The sequence below is a fragment of the Cryptomeria japonica genome, chromosome 2, assembly GCF_030272615.1.
Source record: "Cryptomeria japonica chromosome 2, Sugi_1.0, whole genome shotgun sequence".
Lineage (NCBI taxonomy): Eukaryota > Viridiplantae > Streptophyta > Pinopsida > Cupressales > Cupressaceae > Cryptomeria > Cryptomeria japonica.
Window position 1 is genome coordinate 316,004,753 of NC_081406.1, and position 21,630 is coordinate 316,026,382.

General features: G+C 36.6%; 1 protein-coding gene across 5 annotated transcripts in view; it reads right to left on the reverse strand.

The window, feature by feature from the left end:
• Nucleotides 1-21,630, reverse strand: part of LOC131070237 (DExH-box ATP-dependent RNA helicase DExH7, chloroplastic) — a 408,882-nt gene that overhangs the window by 9,279 nt on the left and 377,973 nt on the right. Inside the window, exon 34 of one of the 5 annotated variants that reach the window (XM_058005747.2) lies at nucleotides 21,057-21,374. The exons of the other annotated variants lie outside the window; for them this stretch is intronic. Within the exon in view, the coding sequence (XP_057861730.2) occupies nucleotides 21,348-21,374 (27 nt within the window). The 3' untranslated portion in view covers nucleotides 21,057-21,347. Of the gene's footprint in view, nucleotides 1-21,056; nucleotides 21,375-21,630 lie in introns of those variants that run through there. 5 annotated transcript variants of the gene reach the window in all.

The window sequence follows — 21,630 nt, forward strand, 5'->3', positions numbered from 1 at the left end:
GTTACATAGACAATACATAAAGTAGGTAGGTATTTTTGAAATTACGTAGTATCTAAGATTTAAAAAAAATGTATATTTAATTGGATATATATGAATGACATCAGATATGTCATTCAAGGAGACAACATAATGTTAAAGTCAATAATGTATATTTATGATGATGTATAAATTATTTATAGGTTATTCAAGTCATTAATTAAACTGACAATTTATAAAAGAAATAACCAATAATTTGATTTTTGCAATGACTATTCCTAACATGAACCAATAGAGAGAAAAAAAAATGTCATTTTTTAAATTATTAAATGAAAAAAGTAATTATAGACCATAGAATTCTTGCTCAAATTTTTAAGTCTATACAATAATTGGATGAACTAATTAAAAAGTTGGATGCAACAGATGCATTAGAATCCTGCCCTTAGGCAAGAACTAATAAAGTGGGTAAAGTTTTACAAACTATAATGTTAAATATAATTTCACTTAGCCTCCTTGATCAATCGACAAGAAGCATGGATCATCATACCAAATGTACGTAGTACAAGTGTGTTGTGACCCTTTTCACACATCACCCCATTGAGAATAGGGACCCCCTCCTTTCCTGCTTTCTAGGGTTTTTGTTAGTGCCCCGTGGCCTTCTGCTTCAGTTCTGCTCAGTTTTTTCAGGTTTTTAACGGTTTGAGTCTTAAGGATTGAAAGTCAGTTTTTGCAAGCCAACTGATAACAAAGTCTAGACACCGTCAAAGTGCCTAGAAAGGCCAAAGGACGAAGAACGCAATTGATTTGAACGAATTCAGACAACTTTCTATTTTTGGAAAGTTTGATTTTTTGCTTTTTCCTAATTTTTAGGAAGTTTCGTTTTGGCATTTTTAGCCCGATCCCCGGTATGGCTATTTTTAGAAAGTTTTCCCTATTTTTTATGGATCTCTGCTTTTTGCTTTTCAGAGTGGGGACCTAGGGTTTACACTGGTACCATCGACCTGCATCGATCGTGATCAAAGATTTTCAAGTTTTGACCTAAAAAGCTAAGTTCCTATATTTTAGGGGTCATGACGCTTCAGATGGGTTACCTGAGTATGGGTTTCAAATATCACGTTAATCTGGCTAAAATTGAACAAGTTATCAAATTTTGAAGTTTTCCAAATATGTCTCTAAGTCTGGCTAATGGTGTAAAATGTTGTCACAGGAACTCCAAAAGTTCGCCCTCAAGGTACAAAAGCATGGTCATGGTCATCTCAAAGTCCGCCCTGCTTTGCAATTAGCAACACCTAAGTAAGATGAAGTCCGCCACATGCAAGAGCAACACTTAAAAGTTCGCCCAAGCAAAGTGGTGTGTGAATTCCAGGAAGTCCGCCCAAGGTGATAAGAAAGGGTGCCTAACTCCAAAAGTCCGCCTTGTCTAAGTTGATTGCCTTGGAGCATGAGCTAAAAAGTCCGCCCTATGGAGAAAGTCAAGAAAGTCCGCCATGGTGATGAGTTGAGATAAGTCTACTCAAAAGTTCGTCTTGAGGCAAAGTATAATCAACTCCTCCAAAGTCCGCCTAAGGGAGTGAAAGGCTTGAAGTACACCTTCCTACTTGGAGATAAGACAAGTAAAAGTCCAACAAAAGTCCGCCTTATAGATGATGGAGATGGTGCAAGGAAGCCATGAAAAGTCTGCCATCCATGGTTCCTAGAAAGTCCGCCCATGAAGGAGACTCACAAAAAGTCCGCCCAAGGTGAACTCCAAAAGTCTGCCCTCCAACGGATCAAGCTCTACAAGGTCCGCCCCAAGATGATGGAGAAGGTCATGAACTTGAGAAAGTCCGCCCTATGGAGAAAGTCTTAAAGTCTGCCCTATGGAGAAAGATAAGTAAAGTCCGCCCTACTCTTCATGTGCTAAAGGTATCAAGTTTAACAAAGTCCACCCAAGGTGATGGAGAGGAAGTCCAAAGAAGTCCGCCTTGTCAAAGTTGAAGGTGTTTGGAGGAAGCAAAAGCCCGCCCTCCTAAGATCATAGTCAAGTCAAAGTCTGCCTTGCAATGAAAGGTTAAGATAAGAAGCAAGCAAAGTGGCATGAACATGAAAAGGTCCGCCCATGATGGAGACTCACAAAAGTCCGCCCTACTTTTGAAGGCCAAGTGCATAAGGCAAGAAGTCTGCCCTCATGTGCTAAAGGTATCAAGACTCACAAAGTCCACCTTGAGAAAGATTTGAAGACCAAGGGCATAAGGTAAAGAAAGTCTGCCTAGAGGTATGCGAGTATGGTCATGGTAACAAGAAAGTCCGCCCTCACCTTGGTACATGCAATTAACAAAGTCCGCCTTAGGGGTATTAGGAAGAAAGATGAAGTTGGTGCCCAACACAAGAAAAGTCTGCCCTAGCATGGTAAAATTGTGGAAAACTCCAACTCCAAAAGTCCGCCCTACTTGTGATTGAGGTTAAAACAAGTCAAAGATTGTTGACTAAGTTTGAAAATTAGAACATTCCAAGTTATGTCAGCAAGATCTTGGATGTTAGGGGTAAAAACGTATGTTAGTACGAATAATAATTATAAGTGTGTTATGTGTGTTTATGTTTTGCTGTTGCTAAGAGGTTCCCGTCGAGTAGTTGGGAGTTGGTGACGGTTGGCAACTTGGCCAACCGTCGGGTCTATATATTGTTTGGTTGGAACCTCGGCAGGGAGAAAATGTATGGAGAATTCGGGACATTGGAATAAAGATATAACTTTCTGGTCTAATTATCACCATTTGTCATTTATGTTATGATATGCAATTGTTCTGTTCCATGAATACTTGGTACGTGTAGGGAATACTGTGTTATTTGATTATTCACCAACTATACATTTAGGACTAAACATTGGAGAATGCGAACTGAGAAATGAAAATAGAAATTTTCTTGAGAGACGAATCTTGCAGATTGAGTTGATTTTGAAACTGGAATTCAAAATAGAAAGTTGCATTCAAAAGAATTCGAACTCAAGGATGATGACATTGCAACTCAAAATTAAATTAGAAACTTTCTCCACGAGTATCTAAGACTGAAATCGAACTGGAAACATGAATTGGAAGAGGATCTGCATGTTTCTAATTATGAAATCCAACTTCAATACAAATAAGACATTCTTTCCTTCATTTTTACACACAAGAGTTCGAGTTTCTAGTGTTGAGAGTAGGTTGAAAGAGTTGTTTAGCAGGTTGAAAGTTTTTTTTTTGGAGGAGATCTTAAGCTTATTCCTGAGTTTTTCAACCATTTTCACAAGTTTCAACACAGATTTGGAAGAGATTTGATAGTTTGGAGGGCATATTAATTAATTTTTTGAGATTAACATCTGATTCTCTTCTCCAAACAGCTTCCTCTCTCATTTTTCTTTATTTTTCAAAAGGTGAAAATTAGTTTTGAGGGCAGGGCATTGGGTTTCAAACCCAGTTTTCTTCAAAGATTAAGGAGAAAGAATAAATTTAATAGATTTCCCTTCCTTTCTTTCTCATTTTCTGCCCTTCAAACAAGTTAGAGTAAATTTTAAGGAGTTTGAATGAACTTAATTCTGATTTTGAAGTTAAATCAGACTATAAGCTCCTTAAGTTACAATATTTTCAAGGGATTTCCTTAAAATTTTTGGAATATCAAGTGTTGGAAACCCAATATTCAAGGTTGAGTGTTCGGAATATCAAGTGTTGGAAACCCAATCTTCAAGGTTAAGTGTTGAGAAAAGTGAAAAACCATAGACTACTTGGCCACTAAACTCACAAACTACGCTTGGAAGTATAGAATTTAACTAAAGTTTGTTTGTTTTGCAGGTATCTCACAGCCAGGATGAAGTTTCAGGTGGATAAAGATTCCCCTTCAGAATCCAAGATGAGGTCTAAGTGGAAGCTGGTCGGAGACACAAACCTAGGACATATCAACCTGAGGGAGTTCAAGAAGCGAATGTATGGCCTAGACAACTTGATGCCTACAACAACTGCTAGAAAGATGATGAGAAATGGAATTGTGCAGGCTGCTGGTTTCCTTCCAGCGATGTAGTGTGTTGAGTTGGTAGTAGAATGCTCTAAACACTATAATTCTATAAGCCGAGAGATCATAGCACCTGATGGGAGAGTCTTGGCGAATGTTAGCGATGTTGCTATTAGGGAATCTTTCCGCATCCCTGAATATCATAACCCTGTTTACATGACCAAGGAAGAAGCAACACAGCTGTATCAGGATAACATTGAAGAATATGAGGCCAACATCAACCATCAATGGTTGGAAAAAGCCAAGGAAAGGTGCTTCCAAGTTACCCAAGGATCTTATAAGAGCATACTTCAAGGATAGTTCTGTTAAACAGGGTCATGAGTAGTCCACAAGGCGCGCCATTTGAACCTTGGATGTACTACTTCATCAATGAGATAAATACCAGAGTGAAGATGATTGCTTGGGCAAGGATTATAAGTGATAATCTTGACGACCAACTGAAGAATTTAGAGAGAAACAGGACATTCTATATGAGTTCCTATTTGGTGTACTCTCTTGCTCGAACCTACAGATACAGAGGACTCACTTGTAGAGGAGAAGTGGGAAATAAAGAAAATCAGTTTGTTGTTTATGATTGCTACCCGCAGTTGCACTTAGAGGAAAAATTTCACTTCAAAAGAGTCAACGATGCATTCTTAATGCACATTACTAGGACACTCCAAGGTGGTCTGCATCAAAGGCTCTCTCAGGATTCTAAAGATTTTGTTAGCAGATTCGGGCATTGGTACATCCAGTATCCTAAGTTTACTTATTTGAGAATTCAAGGATTCTGGAAAGTTATATGATTGTTCAGAGAGAGAAACAAAAGAACACAGGGACATCTTCTCTCACTATTGGAAATGGATTGGAAACATGTCCATCGTCATAGGCTGTTGCTAGTGTTGAAAAGGAGCTTGCTTGGTACCCATTCTTCTAGTATAAGGCTAGAACACATTTTGACCTTTTCACCAGATGAAAAAGGTTGATGGAGATATATTCGAGCATAGACCGGATCTCGAAGAATATTGGGCTGATGTAGCTGATAGTTTTGAAGTCAGAAAGAGATTGTGGTCTAGACTTCCCCTGAATTTGATTAGAGCAACAGAAGTATTTAGAGTAGTAGATCAGCTTGAAGATGATCCCGAGTTTGAGCAACCTCACTTTGACAAACTGAGAAATGAACCCCTTGCCTTGGTTAATTGGTCAGATTCTGAAAGGTCGGATTTGAGCGACCTTATGAGACTAGTGATTGAATATTCGAAATGGTCGGCAAATGAGAAGACAAAGGATCTTAAATCCAAAGGTATCGATCTCACATATGATCTCATGGGGACCAATGAATCAATTTCTTCAAACCATGGTGTTTCGTCAAGTGTTGGATCTAGAAAAAGGAAAGAACCCACTGGAAATTCTTTGAGGGGTAAAGGAAAGAAAGTAGTGGGGGATGCAAGCAAAAAGTATAAATCTGATGAGGGTCATTTGACCTTAAGTGTTGCATCCGTTGCTCCAGTCAAGACTACAACCGATGAACAGAGGATGGATATTGATATAGGAGTAAGAGCTCCTTCCCCTTTAGTAGAAGAGGTAATGAAAGAACCAGCCAACGAGCCAAATTCTGCTAGGAATGTCGAAATTAAAGAACCTAAGTTTCCAAGGGAATTCCTAGATGGTATAGTTACAGGACCAAAGGAAATAGAGGATAAGTTTGATGAAAGTGGCATGGAGTAGTTAACCATTCCAGATTGGCTAAGGGAAAGAATATAGGCTCAGGCTCCCAAAGAGCATCATTTAGAGGAGAACACAACAACATTCTTGGCTATGGTGAGTAAACCGATTGAGATAAGACCGCCCAAACCAGCCAAGAGATTCTCTTTAATTCAAAGAGATAGTGCAGGATTCAGGATAGTGCAAGTAGCTCTACCTAAAGAAGGTAAAACTTGAGACAAAGTTGCTCCGAAAGATTATGAGATCACTACAGTAGAGTTGGGTAAGCCTACTCAGGCTTAGGAGATCCAAGACTTTGATGATTCTTGCAACGTCCTCAAGGCAAGACTAGCCAAGGAGAGGGAAAAAAGAATGAAGGTTGAGGAAGAGAATCAACAATGGAAGAGATATGTTCAACATTTGACGAAAACTTTAGATCGAGAGGAGGTACATGTTCCTCCGCCCATACCTCTTCCACAAGAGTCGTTAAAGGATTATGAAGACATGAAGGCAACCTTCAAAGAAGTGAAAGAATGGACTACGGATGCCTCAGAACGTGCTGACATACTCATTGAGAACCTAATAGCAACACATGAATCCACATCTTCCTTATTGAGTAGAATTTGAGACATTATTGAGGATATTCAAAAGAAGATTATTCTATATCTAAAGGTAATCAGAGGACTTTCTCAGCAAGATCTTGTAAATAGAAAAGTCATCCAGCCTGGTGACCGGTATGATTTCAGCACTTGGTACTTTGCCTTGGTTACAAGGGCTGAATCTCTGAGAAAATTCGAGGATAAGTGTGTTGAAATTGAAAAAACCGTCAGAGATATTCAAGACAAGGTTTTCCTTGTGGTAGCTGAGATATTGCAATGGGATGAGGTGCGAGAGAAGCATCTGCGTGCAGAGAATTTGTGGGTCAAAGTTCAAGGAAACTTCTTCGAAGTTACAGGGCCAGTTCTCAAGGAGAATCTCTCCAAAGTCTCGAGCTTCATGCGCATAGACGAAGATTTCCTGACACAAGCACTCGGCTGGGAAGATACTCTCGCCACCTGTACTGATGACGTGGATATGGTCAACTTCCAAATCAGCAATTTGCCAAGTGCGACCATAAAGGAAGTGCGACTTATTGTGTCCAGATACATTGAATCTGCAAAAGGGGAAACTGGACACTCACCTTAGTGAGAATAGCAGCTGTGCCACTTGTCTTCTTCTTGTTCATTCTAACTGTTAGAGTTTTGGGAAACCCTAATTAGGGTTTGTAACTTTCAATCTAGGCCCTTGATCACTATTTGATCTCAGCCAATCACTATTTTCCGAGAAACTATATATGGTTACCTCCTCTCATTTGGAGAGTGTGAGGTTTTTGATATCTTGTTGCGTGAAGGTCATTTTCAAATAATACATTGCATGTGTGCTTTCTCTTAAGGCTTTGTAATCTCTGTTGTTTGAGTGATTAGCATGGTTTCAATTTCCTCAACACATTAGTTAGAAGTTAATTTAAATTTACTTTCAAAGTTGTTAGAATTGAATGAAGGAATTGATAAGTATTAATTAACGGTGCATCTCCGCTCATACTTTTGGTGAATGGATGATTTCCATTTCACTGTGCAAAGTTAGTTTGAGCCTATCCCCTGTGCATGCCAAAACTTCGATCATACACACAACCCATTAAAGATTGCACCTGCTTTGTGTAGTTGTCCTTAGTGTGGCGAAGCGAAGTGTGGTTTCCTGAGAACGCCTAGTTAATACCGTCTCCCAAATTCATAAGTTTAGATCAGCTTTCTTAACCTTATCCCTTTTTTCCTTTTTGAAAGTCTAAATCTCGAAAATCCAAAAAAAGAGAGAGCCTGAAATTGATAAATCTATCTAAGTCCAGAAGCTTGAAAGACATTTATAAACGTAAGTTCCCCTTGAGATTTTCAGCATACACTACCCAAGTAGCTATTCCACTAAAGTCGCTTGTTCGCACATATAGACCTTGGAATCAGTAGTGGTTTTTCAGGAGAGAATAAAATACCTTTTGGGTATCTTAATCTAATGTTTAGTTGATGATAAAACAAACACCAACAAAGTGGAGGAGCAAGATGACCCTTCATGAAGGAGATTGTTGTCCTAATTAACATTTGTGTGCACAAGTTCTTGCACAATTAGATGCATGCACTATGGTGAGCTTGCAACGTAGGAGAAAAAAATGTTGAAAATGGATAGCTAAGTTCGGATTATATTTTAATGATGCCTAGTGGCAATTAAAATATTAATCATATTGTAATAAGGTTAAGCGATTACATGTCTAATAGGGCTGGGCCCAAAATGAAATGTGGTATAACTTGCAATTTATGTAGGCCCCAAATTGGGCGCCAAAAAGGGCACTTAAAATATGTAAAATGGCAGCAATTTTGTTAAAGCTGACTTGGGGAAAACTTGAACATGAATCTTGTATATAAACAAGATTCATTTCACACTTCAAACATAATATTATCTTCATCAAGAAAACATACCATAAGCCATTAGCCTTATGCGAATTTAGTCAGCGAACTTGGAAGGATAGAAAGCGATCTAAGTCTTCATACTGCTGCAAGTCTATTTGATCATTGAGCGAATCCATTGGACAGCTTGCTGGGCAAAGTGGTGTCCTATATTTCAGCGATCTCCTTCTCCAAGTGATGTCGATATTCTACTCTCTCTAAAAATATACTACAGCTGCATATACTTGGTTTGAATCTACCCTAGATTGGCACTACAATCAGATAAGTAATCTGATATATACTGTTCATGTAATCTGCTTATAAATAAAGGATCTGATCTGAATCTTTGATGCTGGGTTTTTCCTCCAAGAGGGAGGTTTTCCTAGGGTATTTGTGTCTTGTGTCGTGTGGTTTATTGCTATTTCTGCTTATTCTCAGTCTGATTATAATTTAATTAGTTAGATTAACATCTGATTGCCTAAATTTAACATGGTATCAGAGCTTTAGGTTCATTCGAATAATCAGATTATTAGTTGCCCTTCACTTTCAGTTTGCTGTTTTAGTTTTGCAAGATGGTTACAGGTCTGAAAGTAGAGGATAGACTTGAAGGTGCCCTCAATTTCACATCATGGAAGGTTTGTGTCCTCCTTGCTCTTGAAGAATTAGAGCTGTTACAGTTTGTGGAAGATATGGATCTGACTGAACATTCGGATCCGGAAGAGCTAAAGCAATTCAAGAAGAATGCCCTCAAAGCAAAGAAGTTCCTTATTGATTCCGTGAAGGATTATCTTGTTCCAGTCATCTCCAAATTGAAGACAGCCCGAGAGATGTTCAAACATCTAGAAGGGATATATGAGATCAACAACATCAGTCAGACACTCACATTGAGGCAGCAACTTCTTCAAGTCAGAATGTGCAAAGGAGATTCAGTCATGTCCTTCATGAAGATTTCAGAATTGAAGGACCAACTCAGTGCCATTGGAAGCGAGGTTGTGGACAAATATATTGTCATGATTGCATTGAATGGTCTTCCTGACTCTTGGGATCCCTTCATTCAAAGCATAGGTGGAAGAGCTGAATTCCCTTCCTTCGATCGCCTCCGCTCAGATTACATTCAAGAGGAGTCACGACTAGCTGCCAAAGATATGCATAAAGGCTCTCATGGAGGAGATCAACATGTGCTTGCATCTCAACATGTTAGAAGGAAGGGAGGCCATTGGAAGAAGAACAACTTCAAAAGAGATAGAGACTTCAGACCTCCAGCTTTCGATTCAAGGAAGAAGCCAAGGGACCTTTCACGTGTCCGTTGCTTCCAGTGCGACAAGTTTGGACATTATGCCAAAGAATATCAGAATTTGCCCATACAAGGGGAGGCCAACTTGAATGAAGTTACAAACTCAGAGGATAATGAAGACTATCTCTTCATTTTTCCTTTGTCCAACAATGTGCCAACCGATAGCAACACTTGGTTGATCGACAGTGGTGCATCTTGACACATCACGGGATATCGAGAGCATCTCTCAGACTTGATGGAGAAAGAGTCCAATCTTCATGTGGTAATTGGTGATGATGCACAGTATTCGGTAAGAGGCTTTGGTAGTACTTCTTTAAATTTAGAATCTGGTATGTCCTTGCATCTTAGTGATATTTTAAGTGATATTTTATTTGTCCCTGAAAATTAAGAGGAATTTAATTTCTATTTCTGCCCTAGAAGATAAAGGTTATCAAATAGCATTTTCTGAGAGTAAAGTACTTGCATGGCCTAAGAAATCTAGTATTAAATTTGCTTGTGTTATTGGAAATAGATATGATAGTTTGTATAAGCTTTCAGCTAACCCCATTCGAGCACTCATTCATGAAGCTCCTGAATCTAGCGAGCTATGGCATAGAAGGCTCGATCATCTTCACTATCAGGTACTTCCTTCACTTGAAAGGATGGTTAAAGGTATGCCTAAACTTAATCAATCTCATGATGATGCTTGCAAAGGTTGTGCATTAGGTAAGAACACTAAAAGTCCATATCATAAAAGTGAAAGTAGAGCGAAAGAAAAACTAGCACTTGTTCATTCTGATCTATGTGGACCTATGTCTGTTCCTTCACCTAGTGGATTTCTATACTATGTTACATTTATAGATGATTTTTCTAGAAAGACTTGGCTTTACTTTGTAAAATCTAAAGAATCTGATGAAGTGTTAAGCAGGTTTAAAGAATTTAAAGCTCTAGCTGAAAATATGTCTGGTAAAAGGATTAAAGTGTTAAGATCTGACAATGGAGGTGAATGCACCTCAAGTAGCTTCAATGACTTTTGTGCAGAAACAGGAATTAAGAGGGAGTTCTGCATTCCCTACAATCCTCAGCAAAATGGTGTAGCTGAACGAAAGAATAAAACCATTGTTGAAGCTGCCAAAGCTATGATTCACGATCAAGACCTGCAGATCTTCTTGTGGGCTGAAGCATCCAAGACTGCTGTGTACATTCAGAATAGATGTCCTCACCGTGTCCTGAAGAACATAACTCCCGAGGAAGCTTTCACAGGAGTCAAACCAGATATTAGCCACCTAAGGATCTTTGGAAGTCCTGTCTATGTTCATGTGCCAAAGGAAAAGATGACTAAGTTAGAGCCTTCTGGGAAGAAGGGTATCCTTGTTGGATATAGTGAATCTTCCAAGGCATTTCGCATCTACATTCTTGGTCAAAGGTACATTGAGGTAAGTAGGGATGTCACCTTTGAAGAAAATATTGCTTTCAAGAAATCTAAAGGTTCTCTTATTGATAATGATAAAGAAGTTAATGATAATCAAGATATGGATATTGATACTAACCCTAAGATTTAGAGGGAGCCTATTGAGCCTCCTGAACCTATTAAGCATGCTGATCCTCCTGAGTCTCTAGTTCCAACTGATGGACCTAGAGATATTGCAGTTAGCAAGAAAAGACCCCTTTGGGTTAGAAGCACAATTCAAGATGCAGAAAAGTTTGCAGCTCCTAGTGGCACTTTCAGAGAAAGTAAGAGACCTCAGAACCTCCCTAACTATGTTGCAATGATGTGCAACATCATTGAGGTTGAACCATCCAACATAGAAGAAGCTATGAACCAGCAAGCATGGAAGTTAGCTATGGACGAAGAGTATCAATCCATCATCAAGAATGATGTCTGGGATGTTGTGCCTAGACCTAAAGGTAAGTCTATTGTTTCTTCCAAATGGTTGTTTAAAATTAAACATGCTGCTGATGGTAGTATAGAGAAATATAAAGCTAGATTTGTAGCTCGTGGTTTTTCTCAAAAGAAAGGCATAGATTATGAAGAAACATTTGCTCCTGTTGCTAGATATACTTCTATTAGAACTATTATAGCTATTGTTGCAGCCAAAAGTTGGAAATTACATCAAATGGATGTAAAGACTACCTTCCTTAATGGTGTTATTGAGGAAGAAGTCTATATTGAACAACCTGAAGGTTATGAGATTCATAATAGAGAGACTCATGTGTGCAGATTGAAGAAAGCTCTCTACGGCCTCAAGCAAGCTCCTAGAGCTTGGTATGAAAGAATTGATAAGTACTTAGTTTAGTTTAGGATTTTATAAGAATGATGCTGATCCTAACATTTACTTTAAAGCATTTAATGGTGAAATGCTAATTCTGGTTTTATATGTTTGTAATGTCCCTACTAATTAGAGATCATTAACTTGCAAAACAGATTGTTAGAACACAACAAACATATATATATATAAGTAATCTAAATTATAATCTAACTTCAATGCTTAATTAACATAATCATAATTTCCATCTAATAAAAAGGATACAATACCATACGTAAGTATGTCCTTAGGCGGCCGTGAGGCCGGCCTTCTTGGAACCCCTTGGTCCCAAGCCCTCCAGGAAATCGAAGATGAGTTCGAATCCTGTCTTGGGTGTAACCTCTTATACCCAAGCCCTCCAAGGAAGACCCTTGTCTATTCCTTGCCTTGGGTGATGCCTTCATCATCCAAGTCCTCAGAGGGGATTGGCCCGACCTTGAGTCCTGTCCTCTTATACCCAAGCCAACCAAGGAAGACCCTTGCCTTTCCTTGTCTTGGGTGATGCCTCCATCATCCAAGTCCTCAAGGGGAATTGACCAGATCCTTCTCTTCTTGGTTGAGTTTTAGTCAACCAAGCCATACATTTGCATAGCAATTTCAATTCATAAACTATCCCTTGTGTTAACATGAATTCTTAATGTATTCTTAATTAACATAGATATATATAATTTTCCATCTTTTACATATGCATTACATTTCTTAAAATACCTTTGTATTCATAATCTTTCTTAATATGCAAACTTATGTATACAATAATTAACAAATTATATCTTTTACCTATTTTTAGTGATTAGTGAATACTATACATTAATGAATACATATATATACACTAGACTGCAATTAACATCACTTATTCATTAGCATTACACATTATGACCAATGAATACTATACATTGATTAAGACATATATATACACTAGACTACAATTAACATCACTTATTAATTAACATTACACATTACCCATTAACTAATATTAATGAGTATTACACATTAATAATAATGACGTTACATATTAATAAAAACACATTAACTAATATACGTATGTTATTTAATACAATAAACCACCTGTTCCTTATCTTTCGTCTGCAGTAGAAGACACTTCTCCCGTTTTCCTCATATATCATATTAATAGTCTTAATTTGCACTCATAGCATTATACTATATATTATTAGCAGTCTTAACATCTCATATCTATACTTGTAAGTAATTTCCAAACAACATAATTATTGCTGCCCTCTTTCTGTATTTCCTTATTATATCCTGTGAGGGGTTGTGTCCCCCTCACTGTCCCCTTCCGCATGAAGGGGTGCGGGGGTAATCGCAGCTTAGGCTGCAGTTACCCACGCACCACTTCATGCGGAAGTAACCAGCCTATTTAGGAGTCCATGGGTTCATTTGTAAGTCATGCATGGTTTGTATTAAATATTACCTTTAATTTCATTTTAGATATATTTAAATATTAAATAACATTTCATTTAAATATATTAATTATTGAATATCATTTCTTTTTAAATATATTAAATGTTAAGAATTATTTCATTTAAATATATTAATTACTAAATAACATTTCCTTTATTAAAATGAATTAAATATATTTCCTTATTTAAATATTACCTTTAATTTCATTTTAAATATATTTAAATATTAAATAACATTTCATTTGAATATATTAATTATTAAATATCATTTCTTTTATTAAAATGAATTAAATATATTTCCTTATTTTTTCATAGATTACTTAATTTTAACCATTTCTTTACACTAGCCTAATTCAATTAATCCATACATTAACATTATTAAGTATTTTTACATCCGGTGTGAATTCTCTTAAGAGTGCCCTATATGTCTTTAATCATGATCGTTGACTATACGATTAGTTTCTTAAATGGTGGTTCTTGCTAAGCACAATCCTTGAACCTATATATAATACTGGTCTTTCGATTACATTCGCAATTTTGTCTCTTTTAGAGACTCCACAAAATTGAGGTCCACTAGCGATGTAATGTCCGAATAAATGTTAATGTCAATTAGTCTAAATACTATTCTTGTTTGTTGGAGGAAAAACATGTGATTACTTTGTATGTATTCTTTTAACCCATCCTTATCGTTTAAGGAATATTATAACTATTAATAAATGTTAATTAAATAATAATATTTAATAAATAAATAAATTTCAAATATTCCTTTGTTGGTAATCATTATATAAAATAATAATTTCTTCTTTTAGGGCCTCTCTCTCTTTCTCTCCGTATATGTATAACGATCCAAAAGGGGACATGACAATGTTGATGATTTATTTCTAACTGGTGAAGATAGTCTCATCATTAGGTGTAAGAAAGAATTAACTACTGAATTTGAAATGAAGGATCTAGGTCTAATGCATTACTTTCTAGGGTTAGAAGTGTGGCAAAGATCTAATGAAATTATTCTAAGTCAAGGAAAATATCCACACCTCTTGTGTGCTTAGGGCTCCTAGCCTGGACCTGGCTCTGATACCATGTTGAGACATGGATCAGCTAGGACTTGAACCTAGGACCTTCCAATGCTGCTGGAGTGCTCTACCATTGAGCTACTGGCCCCTCTTGGACCAGTCCATCGTCGGTTCGGGTGTGGCTTATTTCCAACACCAACAAAAAACCCATAAAAAAAGTTGTTGGAAATGGCCAGATACGATTATTAATCCTAAAAAATATTTCAAGCAAGAAAAATACATACCTTGGTTGAATTTATAAGCGATTCAAATTGGGATATGATTCTAGGATGTTTTGTGCCCATAATCAGCTTGTATATGAGCCGATTCAGTAACCTAGATATTTGTTTGCAAATTACTAGCATATTTATTTATTTTAACATGAACCTAAACCTTGAACCTATACCCGACCTTGCATTTGGATATCTATTTATAATTAGATAAAACATCTAGAGGAATCATTTACTTAGAATTGAAGAAGTTCATGAAGGGATTGAGTTGAAGTCAATTGGGGGCTTCAAGATTCTTTAGTGAGTAGTTAGTCATAGTAGACTGATTAGATTTGTTAGAGACCTATTGTAATGTCCCTACTATTTAGAGATCATTAACCTGCAAAAAAGATTGTTAGAACATGACAAACATATATGTATATATAAGTAATCTGAATTATAATCTAACTTCAATGCTTATTTAACATCATCATAATTTTTATCTAATTAAAAGGATACGAATGTCATACAAAGTATGTCCTTAGGCGGCTGTGCGGCTTGCCTTCTTGGAACCCCTTGGTTCCAAGATGTCCTTAGGCGGCCGTGAAGCTCGCCCTCTTGGAACCCCTTGGTTCCAAGCCCTCCAGGAAATCGAAGATGAGTTCGAATCCTGTCTTGGGTGTAACCTCTTACACCCAAGCCCTCCAAGGAAGACCCTTGTCTTTCCTTGCCTTGGGTGATGCCTTCATCATCCAAGTCCTCAAAGGGGATCGGCCCGACCTTGAGTCCTGTCTCGGGTATAACCTCTTATACCCAAGCCAGCCAAGGAAGAGCCTTGCCTTTCCTTGTCTTGGGTGATGTCGCCATCATCCAAGTCCTCAAGGGGAGGTGACCAGATCCTTCTCTCCTTGGTTGAGTTTTAGTCAACCAAGCCATACATTTGCATAATAGTTTCAGTTCATAGACTATCCCTTGTGTTAACATGAATTCTTAATGTATTCTTAATTAACATAGATATATATATAATCTTCCATCTTTTACATATGCATTACATTTCTTAACATACCTTTGTATTCTTAATCTTTCTTAATACGCAAACTTATGAATACAACAATTAACAAATTATATCTTTTACCTATGTTTAATGACTAGTGAATACTACACATTAATTAATATATATACATTCACTAGACTACGATTAATATCAACATATTAATGAATATTACACATTACCCATATGTATGAACATTACACATTAATTAATATTAATGAACATTACATTTATTAATTTATATCCCTACTATTCTTTGATACGTATATTCATTAACGTAGGTTAGTACAAATTCATTAACATAGGGTTTATACTTATTCCTTAATATCTGAAAACCATTCATTAATATGTTCATTAAAGTATTCATTATCATAAACATTACCTATACATTAATTACATTCATTAACCTTAACTTCTTTCATTACCTATCTATTATAATCAATATCTATATTTATAATCATTATGTTACTCCTTGTTCTGATTGAATATATATATATATATATATATATGTGTGTGTAGATTACAATTAACATCACCTATTAACGAACCTCACACATTACTCAGTAGCTCATATTAATGAGTTTCACACATTACTACACTAATGATATTACATATTAAATAATATACTTATATTATTTAATAAATAAAACCTTGTATCACTTATATTATTTAATAAATAAACCTTGTATCTTACTTACCTCCGCAGTCTGCTCTCCCTTACCTTTTCCCTTGTCCGCCCTCCTCCTTGCCTCCTTTTTAACCCCTGCTGTTGTTCTTAATATAACCCGTGAGGGGGTATGCCCCTCCACGGGCCCCTTCCGCATGAAGGGGTGTGGGGATAATCGCAGCCTAGGCTGCAGTTACCCACGCACCACTTCGTGCGGGAGTAACCACTACCTTAGTCATGCTTATTAAATATGGTTTCCTTTTACATATGTTAAATATTAAATATATTAAATATTAAATATATTAAATATTAAATATATTAAATATTACATTTTATTTCATTTTAAATATAAATATTAAATATGTTGTACCATTCCATTTAAATATATTAATTATTAAATAGCAATAACTTAAATATATTTTTCATTTATTTATATTATTATTTTAATTATTTATTTACCTTAACCTAATTCAATTAATCCGTGCATTAACATTATTAAGTATTTTTACATTCGGTGCAAATTCTATTAGAGTGCACGATATGTCCTTAATCATGATCGTTGACTATACGATTAGTGTTCTTCAATGGTGGTTCATGCTAAACACCACCCTTGAACCCATCTATCATAATGGTCTTCTGATTACATTCACAATTGTGTTGCAATTTTGTCTCTTTTAGAGACTCCACACAATTGCGGACCACTAGCGATGTATGTCCAATTAATGTCAATTAGTCTAAATACTTTTCTTGTTCGTTGGAGAAAAAGCATAGGATTACGTTGTACGTATTCTTTTTCCCATCCTTATCCTTTAAGGAATATTTATTAGTTATAATAATATTTAATAAATAAATAACTTCCAAATATTCCTTCGTTGGTAATTATTAATTCATTTGGGGTCTCTCTCTCTTTCTATGTATAACGATCTAGGAGGGGACATGACACCTATATTATAATTAGATGTCTTAGGGGTTGAAACTCTCTGAGCTTTGTGTTGGCCATGGAAATTGTGGATTTTAAGTAACTTGCAGTTTGCATTTTTCTAGAGTTTTCTCACACACATGGATTTCTCTAAGGTAAATCCTTTGTCTCCTTAATTGTGCATAGTAGTATCTCTCATTTACATTCTTCTAGTTGATTTTACTATTTGACAAGTTCGGAATTAGATTTTTTCTTCCATAAATTTGTTAGCAATGAACTATTGGATGGACTATCCATCATAGTTCACATATTGTTGGGAATATTACATCATTCCTGTAGGTTCATTAGGTGTGTTAGCACATTTGTTATGGTTCATTAGAATATCATGTGTAGATTAATATAATATTGTAGTGTTTGATCATATTAGTGTTTGTAGGGATTTGAGATGTCAAAACCATAGTAGCATTAATCATTTGGGGAATTAATCGGCAAAACAACTCTGTCCTTTGTGCTTGCTTCCTCCTAGCTTTGATCTTGGATTCCTATTATTCCTTTGAATTCTCCAATTTGTGTCAAGAAATTGTCTAAGTATGGATATCTATTTGGAATACTCTTCTTGTCACCATCTGGTGGCAATCAAGGCAACTTCTTGAAGGATTTCATCATTTGGGGAATTAATCGGCAAAACAACTCTGTCCTTTGTGCTTGCTTCCTCCTAGCTTTGATCTTGGATTCCTATTATTCCTTTGAATTCTCCAATTTGTGTCAAGAAATTGTCTAAGTATGGATATCTATTTGGGATACTCTTCTTGTCACCATCTGGTTCTAGTTGGGAGCTTGTCTTTAATTCTTCAGGAGATGAAATCCTTCAAGAAGTTGCCTTGATTGCCTCAATGAAATCCTCCAAGAAGTCCGAAATTTCTTTCTATATTTTTGGCAAGTTTGAAGACTTTTCTTTCTTGATGCCTTGAAATTCTTTCAAGTGCCTTGAATTTGGAGAAGAATTCTTTTGTGCCTTCGCCACAATGGAGGAATCCAGAATTTTCTCTGTGAAGTATTTTCCATACTTAGCCAAATTTTGGCTATTCAATTTCATTTTGTGACACTTTCATGCGAACCCTCCAACACCTACCAAGATTTAGGCCATCTCTATGTTTGAATGAACTTTGCTTGTGGATTTGTCTTCAATTCTGTTAAGTAGGACAGACTCCATCCTTGGACAAGGATTTTACTTTTCCTCTTTGCTCCTCTTTATTCTTCCTGTTTCCTTTCCAACACTTAGTCAAAATTTGACTCTTTAGTTGTGGAAAATTCCACACAACCATTTTTTTTATTTTCTCTTGGCAAATTCCAACACTTGGGTCCAATTTTGGAAATTCCTTTCCTTGGGTAGGTGAATGTGTTGGCAAAGAGTCTTTAGAAATTCATGTGTTCAAAAATTTTCAAGTGTTGAATAAATCTTTGAAAAATAATTAATTCTAAGTGTTGGATGAATTTTTGAAATTTTCTCCAAGCATTGGATAAACTTTTCCGACTTTCCAAACTTGACCAAACCTTCACTTATGGTGGACTTTGTCATGTGTTATGCCATTTTTCTCAAAGTGTCAAGGGGGACTTGGTCACATGATAGGCCAAATTGTGCTTTTCTTTTGTGGACTTTACCTTTCCCATGCCATGCTTCTCCTTGGTAGACTTGATGATGTGCTAGGATATTTCATTTTAACCTTGGCAGAGTTCATAGTTTTCAAGACAACTTACTTCTCTTTCTTACTTCTCCTTGGAACATGCCATTTTTAACTCTCTCATGTGCTGGGAGGCCTTTACACTTGGCCAGCCAAACTTAGGTGGACTTCATGCTTGTCAAGAAATTTCAACCAAGTGCTGGGTGGACTTTAGCATCAGCAGGCCATGCTTGGGTGGGGTTTAGCAACTTCATGCCACTTCCTTTACTAGCTGGGTAGACTTCATGTGCTGTTGGACATTTTCAATTTAACTTCGGGCAGAATTGGCCTTTGTTTGGCCATGTTTTGACCTTCTTTGCTGCTAGGTGGACCTGACAGTTGCTTGAACAATGTGCATGGCGGACTCTGAGATGCTTATGCCATTTTCCTTGATTCTTTCCTTGGCGGACTTTATCATTGCTTCGCCAAGCTTGGGGTGGACATTGTAGATGTCTTGCCACTTTCTTACATAGCTGGGCGGACTTTCTTAACCTCATGCCATTCCCTACCTTGGGCGGACTTTGAGCTCAACATGCCATGGCGGATTTCAACTTTCTTGTGCCATCTTCATACCATGCTCACCTTGATTTCTTCTTGATGGACTTCATAATTGTCAAGTCATTGTGCATGTGCTAGGGCAGAGTTTCCTTTTGCATGCTGAAGCATAGCGGACTATGCATATCCCTTGCCATCTCCTCTCCATTCCTTCCAAGGCAAACTTGATGCTTGGATAGCCATCTTGACTTCATGGCATGGCGGTCTTGATGATAGGTTGGATATTTCTCGAACCTTGCCAACTCCAATGGTGGCACACTTTGAACTGGCTTGAGACATGAATACTTGGATGAATTTATGTTTGTCTAGAATATCTGGAACAATACCTTGCCTGGAGATTTTCCCTTGCTTTTTGTACTTGAAGACACAAAATTTTGATTCTGAAGATAGGAACGCTGTTGCCATGACCAAAGGGACTCAATCCTAGGTCAACTTTCGAAAGAGCTGGAAAAAGAAAAAAGTAGGCCAAAAAAGCTGCTTCTCGGATTGGTCCCAAAGTGCCAAAACTAAAAAAAGATAAAAATGCAAAAAGCGAAAAATTCAGAATCCCACAAAAATAGGAAGGTGTTAGAACTGACCCTAAGCAATTGCGTCTTTCGTCCTTCAGGCTTCTGAGTGCTTTGATGGTGTCCAAACACTGTTTTGAGCATGATTTCCCTATTTGACCTAGATGACTTCTCAAAAACTCTAACTCCTCATTGTAAAAAGACTGGTGATTAGCAGTTGCGACGCCAAGGCAAAACCCTAAAAAGCAAAAATAGGGGGTCCCCATTTGCAATGGGGCGATGTGTGAAAAGGTCACAACAGGGTTTCCGGCCCGATGCAATTTTTTTCGCATTTTAATCTGTGTTTTTTTGTGGTTTAATGGCGATTAATCGTGGAAAAATAGTTGACCATTGGTCAACAATTTTTCCACTTGATTCAAGGGAAAAAAATCATCACTGCCGCCGATTTGCGATTAGTTGCAATTAATCGTGGCTGATCACATATTATTGCTTCTTTGGTTAAAATAACTCATCTGTGTAAAGGGTGTTGTTATAGGAGGTTTCCTATAATATAGGAGACGTAACTTTTAAAAATATGTAAAAATTATTGAACAAAATTTAGAGAAGCAATGGTATTTTATGTATAGTTTTTTTCTGTTTGGCTTGTATAACTCTCCCCAAATTTCCATCACATATCAGAGCCACACCTCACGAACACTGAAAAAAGCAGCCCTTGGTTAGATCTACTGGTGGTTTTCAAATTTTGAATTGGATCACATAGGTGAAAAAATTGATAACAATTCTAAAACTCAGGGACATGATCTTTCACTCAATAAATCAGATAAAACTCAGGGATATAGTCTCTCTCTCTCCCTCTAAGGGTGATTCAAAACTAGGAAGAAGATAGTCATTTTCTGTTTTATGTTTTTTTCCCTTGCTTCTTAGTTCTTACATTTGAATGGACAACACATAACTTAATCAGATTCATTCAATTGTATTCAATAATTATAGACAGTGAAGTTCAATTTGCTGTCATGAATTAGTTCTGGAAGTAAAAAATATAATGCTCTCAGATGCTTTTCTGATAAAACCTGATTTATATTTGTTGATATATATCTGTTGAAGTCCATGAGAACAACTATAGCTATTGAATGTTAAATGAAGCTGGATGACTAATACATCTTCTTGTACGTAAATATACTTACAAAGAGAAGGGAGATATGAAGCTGATGTGCAATAAACATGTCTCTTCACAAAACATTATTAATTCTTTTTGTCCTTGTGGTGATTATTTGTAAAGAAATGTTTGATGTACCATGCATGGGTAGTATTTCCGCATAAAGTGATGTGTGGTGTAACCAAAACTTTTCTTTGCCATGTTGAATTAATGATAATTACAAAATTCTATAAGAGGTATATAACATCGGCCCTTGAGCCTCCTTTCTAAATCCTTTGTTGTGTGTTCCTATCTCTAATCCGGACAATCTCTTGCATTATTTTATTGCCATAAATAAACGATAAATATATGCACCCCATTCTCTGTCTCAATGCCAGTCTTCATTCAAAATCTTCTGGAAGCCATACAATGTTGATATATTACCATATGATGTTGAGAAATTACTAATTCATGAAAGTGATATGATTTCCTTTTTCTGGTTCATTTGAACATGAAAAAGGAATCATTAAAAAGTATGTGAAAAATAGTCAAACCATGTTCATGTTATAATATTTCTGACAGCACATTATGAATATGACAAATGTTCCTACACTTCTGTTTCATAGAAGAAATAGAAGGCCAAGATGAGTATGGGTTTGATCTCCTCATTC